At 40.9% G+C, this 5,600-nt stretch overlaps 1 protein-coding gene across 1 annotated transcript; it reads right to left on the bottom strand.

Annotated features, from left to right (window-relative positions):
• Nucleotides 1–2,790: 2,790 nt before the first annotated feature.
• LOC310959815 (visual system homeobox 2) lies at nucleotides 2,791–4,716 on the bottom strand (the record flags this gene model as incomplete). Its single annotated transcript, XM_083931272.1, has 3 exons — nucleotides 2,791–3,207; nucleotides 4,022–4,179; nucleotides 4,482–4,716. 3 exons carry the CDS (start codon nucleotides 4,714–4,716, stop codon nucleotides 2,791–2,793), a joined length of 810 nt encoding a protein of 269 aa, XP_083787398.1.
• Nucleotides 4,717–5,600: the final 884 nt, after the last annotated feature.

The raw sequence follows: 5,600 nt of genomic DNA on the forward strand, positions 1-5,600 counted from the left end.
GCTCCCGGCGCGTCAGTGAAGACAAAGTGTGCAACAGGCTGAGGGGTTCAGCGTGGAGGAGTCGGAGGAAAGAGAGATGAAAAACAAAGCGCGTCTGTCCAGGGTTTGGCCGTGAACTGCGGCACAGCAGCTGCGTCCTGTTTCCTTCTTTTACCTGAATGACAGCCGGGGCAGCGGGGCGAGCCGCTGCTGCTGCTGCTGGTGGTGGTAATGGTGGTGGTGTGTGTTTCTCCGCTCATTGCACTAATTGACACCGACTGCTGATTCGTCATTAACAACAGTTGAATACAACTCAGACAGAAAGTAACATTTCTCGGGTGATGATAATTGGTGCACTTTTTATTTTTTTTGCAAACTGAGTGAATACAGAGTTCTGACATATGTCCAAATTAAAATATCAATAACTAACCTGCTTTTTAGAATAATTCTGTAGTGTGCAAAAGATTATTGCAGTGCTTGTATCATCTCATATACAAATGGGGTTAGATATTTTTTAACAACTTGACAAAATAAGTCAGTTTTAAGCAGGGTGTAATTCCAGGTACAGCTAAAGGTGACACTTCTGTCATTCAAAGATGTCACCCTGAAAAGTGTCCACAGGGGAGAGAGCCCCCTATGTTGAAAACGCAACCCTCAAATGTGACCTTTAGGCAAAAAGAAGACAGATTTCCATGATTTATAGTTTTTTTCTGTTCATTAAATGCTTTCGTCTAGAGCCATCTGTTGTGTTGTGTTATTTTAGATCACTTCTGATGAGGCATAGAGATGTGGACTTATTTGATAGAATTTACTGTATTTGACTAAAGTCCACTGTTTTGTGACAAATTATATTGTTTTTCGTTTTATATCATATATAATATGTAGCAGTGGAATCTAGTATAAAGAATGTTTTTTTTATTTTTTAAATTGAGTGCTTCCTAAAATTCATCCTAAATGAAGAAGATGCTGTAGGATTTGCGAAAGTAATTAAACACCAGGCTTGGTATCTCCGCCAGCATATTGGGGTCAGTGTGCGGCATGAGAACCGAGAACAGAATCTATGACACATTTTTTTTTTTTACCTCAGTCATTATTGTGTGGGCCCTAATTGGGGCCTAACTGAGGCCAACTATTGTCATATAAGGATTTTCCTCTAATTAGCCCATATTTTAGTGGAAACTTGCAACTTGATTTCTCAGCAACTTTCATAAAGTTAACTGATTATGAATAATTATATTTGTAAAGTCTGTTTGAGAAATGTGTGGGAAAGTTTGGAGAGTCATTCCACCTAAACAGGAGACACAGCAACTCAGTGTGCTTCACTGGCTCATTTTGAAAAGTAGTCTCAAATTTCACCCAGAGACCTCATCAGTGAATGTGAGAATTGAACTTGAGTCTTTGAAATGTGAGCGACCCACACTGACCCCATTCACTGCAAGACAAGGTGTTTATTTGTGACAACAACATGGTCTCCAAAGAAATAAGCAGAGAAACATATCTTTTTAAAAGTCGGTCAGCTATGGTCCACACAACATATAAGAGCTGTGTGACCGCAGTGAAAAAGAAAATGTATGTATTCATTTGATTTTAAAAACACATACTGTATGTTTGCCTTTCCTGAACTATCACTCATCTATCCTGTCTGAGGACATCTTCATACCCAGAAGGGGGCAGCGTTACACAGTACTGTTAGAGGACTGTCACCACTCTGAACCTGTGGCCAAATGCATTAACAATGCATGCAAACAGACAACGATAACAGGATTTCAATGCTGAAGTTTGTAGTAAAACTTTATGCAGGACTTCAAGCAGAATTATGCCAGCACACAAACTATACAGTGAGTGCATTCAGTACAGTCAATGGCATGAAACAGACATTTTAACCATCCATTACGCTTATGATCTACTATTAATATAACTTGTTTTACCGCTCTATGATCAGAAGATCAACATACTGTATAAAACTGTTTAAATTCATAACTTGTGTTATGAATTACTATTTCATCCTGATATTATATTATAGTGTCTCACTATCAGTGAAAACAAACAAAAACCATAATAACAACAATAAAATATGACTGTATCATTTATATACAGCAGACTCACTCTTCGTGATTTCATTTTTCAGCTATTTCCATTGTTTCCTGAGGATGTGCGGCTGCACGCAGACATCCTGCCTGTCTGCGAAGGTAACCTGAGAGGTCAGGGATGAGCTCGTCATTAGTGAAATCATTTAGAAATGATTTGACTGTATTAGTCTTCAGATGTGCCCTGATAGGCTTATTTCATATGATCCAAACATTTATCACGTGTAACTGTTATCTATTCAAGAATGACCTGTATACAGTATTTGCCATTCATTCGGAGTTGACAACCTGAGTCACATTCATGATGTGCTGAAAACGGCGTTTAGAATACAGAGAGAAAAGCACATGCATGTCAGATAATCAAACTGTTCTCAAAGGAACGAATAATGCGAGGGAATGAATAGTATTTACTGTTTTACATTTGTATTAAAACCACCCCAACTCTAGAACTTCTAAAGATCTATTCAAATAAAAATGTCCAGAAAATGTCATCAAAGGGGTTAGTTGGAATATACCATGAAGGTAAAATTGAAAATAATCCAGCAAGACTTGTTTATTGTTTTAATTTTAAAATCATGTAGAAGATTACTAAAACATTTTAAACTAAGCTAAATAAGCAACCTCCTTTTCCCAAAAAGGTTAAAAAGTATGTGCCTGCATATTAATAGTGTCTATGCTGTTTTTTTTATATGATTATCTGTACAAACAGGAAGAAGGAAAACTATCAATCATTGTGCATGGCATCATCTTCCTGTGTTTGTGACTGTGCGTCGCCTCCTGACATGTTTACGGTGCTTTGGATTTCGGCTTCGTGCTCTCTGGCTTTGGCCCTCAGGTTGGCGATGCTACAGGACCGGAGCTCCTCTGAGCTCGGCCCCTCCGGCCTCTCCCACTTCCCCGACCTCTTGGTCACAGGCTGTATGTGCCCGCTCAGTGCAGCACTCGCAGCTTTTGTCCATGGATAGTTTTTTTCCGGTTGTCTCTCCCAGTGCTCACTGTCAGAATTTTCTGTCTGCGGTTTTACACCCTTGCTGGCATTCTCAGGCGTTTCATCATTGTCTCTTTTTACATAAGGCCCTGCAAGCTGGCCCTGGAGTTTCAGCTGCCGCCGCATCTTGGCTCGGCGGTTTTGAAACCAAACCTGTAAGGAATATTAAATGTTTATATAAATGATAGGGGAGTACGAATAAGAAAATACATTCGTAACAGTGTAACAACTTTTAACAGTGTCTGTCTCACTTTTTCAGCACTTCATTTATAGATAAAGTATGGTAACAGTTTCAGTCAATTGACATCACTAAGAAATAGCTTGCTGTAATCACTCCTACCGTCCACAAGGCCTGTCAATGACAATTCCTGCCTGATGTAATTTGTAATTTAAATAAAAAAGTAAAATTTGTCCAATGTAATAACACTAAAAATGTCGCATTAAAAAGACAAACTTTGGGAGTTATACACTGAATGCTGAAGCCTGAGGTCACAGTTGACATTTTGAATACACTTTTGCACAGAAAGTACTGAAAATGTCTCCAATCTCTACACTGTAGCAATGTTAGGAAGGAATCTCTTTGAGGCCTCTTTGAGGCCAGTATGGACATACGGAACAACTACAGAAACCATTGTGGGTATTGTGATGAGAAAAATTGAAGCTATCCTTTTAAGCCATTCGCAATTATACTGAAATATAAATTTTCGAGACATCTTTTCTTTTCTGCAACATGACGCATTTCCCTGGATTTCAGAGTGACAATGTTTCTATTGTTGAAAACTTTCGTATAGACCTGAGAATTGTGTGTGGATTTAAATCATGTTTGTCATTCCACACAGGTTGGTACTAATAGACCTGTAGAAGAGTCTGTTGGGCTGAAGAACCTCTTTTGCACAATGTACATAAAATCTATAGTTGAATGAGTACAACGTGAATATATCCAGAAGGAGCTCAGTGTGCCAAATACCTGTACTCTGGCCTCGATGAGGTCCAGTCTGAGGGCCAGAGCTTCCCTCATGAAGATGTCTGGGTAGTGGGTGGTCTCGAAGGCCTTCTCCAGCTCCTCCAGCTGCCAGCTGCTGTAGTTGGCCCGTGCACGACGTTGCTTCACTGGCCTCTGTTCATCTGGAAAGCACAGCGCGAGCACCAATTACACAATCGCCAACGGGTGACAAGGAACTAATGGCTCTAGATTGGATAATTAGCACGGCAATCATTAGGCCCACTTTAACACCGCTAGATAATTGATTGTTAGTTACGAGCTGTTAGCCAATCTTTTGTAAACATTTACACTGTGATCAGATGGTGCTGACTGACTGTCTTAGAGACTGTGGTCAAACTGTGCCAGTTTGGCGGCGCACTATCTGCACAAGTCCTGTATCATCGGTCCCTTTTTTGGCTCCACAGAAGCTGTAGTTTAAGCTCACCTATGCCCTCTGTGAGTGGCCCCATCCCAACTGCCTGTGTGGCCAGGAGAAAAGCCTCCTTGCATGGCTCTGGCTGCAGATAATTCCTCAAGGATTCATAGCTGATGAAGGGCCCCGGGATCAGAATCTGAGGCTGAGAGCCCAGCCTGGTTTGGAAGGCAGGGAAAAAGTGAGCTGCAGGTGAATGGAAAACTGCAGGCAGGAGGGAAGATACCAGTTGCCCAGGCCCAAACATGTCCATGCTGATAGGAGTCCAATATTACGCGGCAGTCCACTGAAAAGGGCCAGGTTGACTCCTACAGGGATGCTGAAGGAATGGTGGTATGCATCTCAACGTGCATGAAAAAAATAGAAAATTGTTCTGGTTATCCACTAGATGTGTCTTGTTGGTTGGTAAAGCTGCTGCATATGTCTGAGGGGCTCAGCAGGTATAAGGTGTTGCCTGAAGAGTAAAGGTAACGCTTGAGTAGAAGAGGTGGTGTCACCTTAGCTTTCTACGCATTTCCTCCAAATCCTCTCCCCCGCCTTTGTTAGTCACATGACCTCCAAACAGGCAGCAGGGCTTGGCTTATAGGACGGAGGTAAAAATCCAACCTGTGATTCATCTCTCAGTGGATTATCAGTATTACTCCATCAGTGTTTGCTGTATTCGTCATTACTTTTCCAACCGCAATCTGTTTCTTACATTTTAGTGGCAGGGTATGTGTCCCCCAATTTTTTTCTCCCTCTGCCTGGCTTGGACAAGTTGCAACATCTTTCTGAAATTTCAATCAGTGAGATGGAAGGAGCTCAACATGTGCAAACTCAGTTGTGATGATATGTGTGCTCATTTAGACACATTCGCCTTAAAGATTTGCACAATTCTTATGTGACCAGTTTAACAGTTGTCAAATATAATAACAAATTACTGCAAAGGAGACATAATGAAAACACAAGTTGTTCAGTCCTGTGGGATGAAAACAAGCACAAAAGCAGCAGACCCTGAACAGCGGGTTCCAGGATAAACACAGCAAGACACACCTGGAAGCTCATTTACTGAATGTTTTTAATCCCTCCTACTTGGTGTTTACTCTATTGTTGATTTAATTTGATCTTTTTTTCTGAAAGCTGTGATGTTTA

The sequence above is a fragment of the Echiichthys vipera genome, assembly GCF_963691815.1.
Source record: "Echiichthys vipera genome assembly, chromosome: 17".
Taxonomy (NCBI): Eukaryota; Metazoa; Chordata; class Actinopteri; order Perciformes; family Trachinidae; genus Echiichthys; species Echiichthys vipera.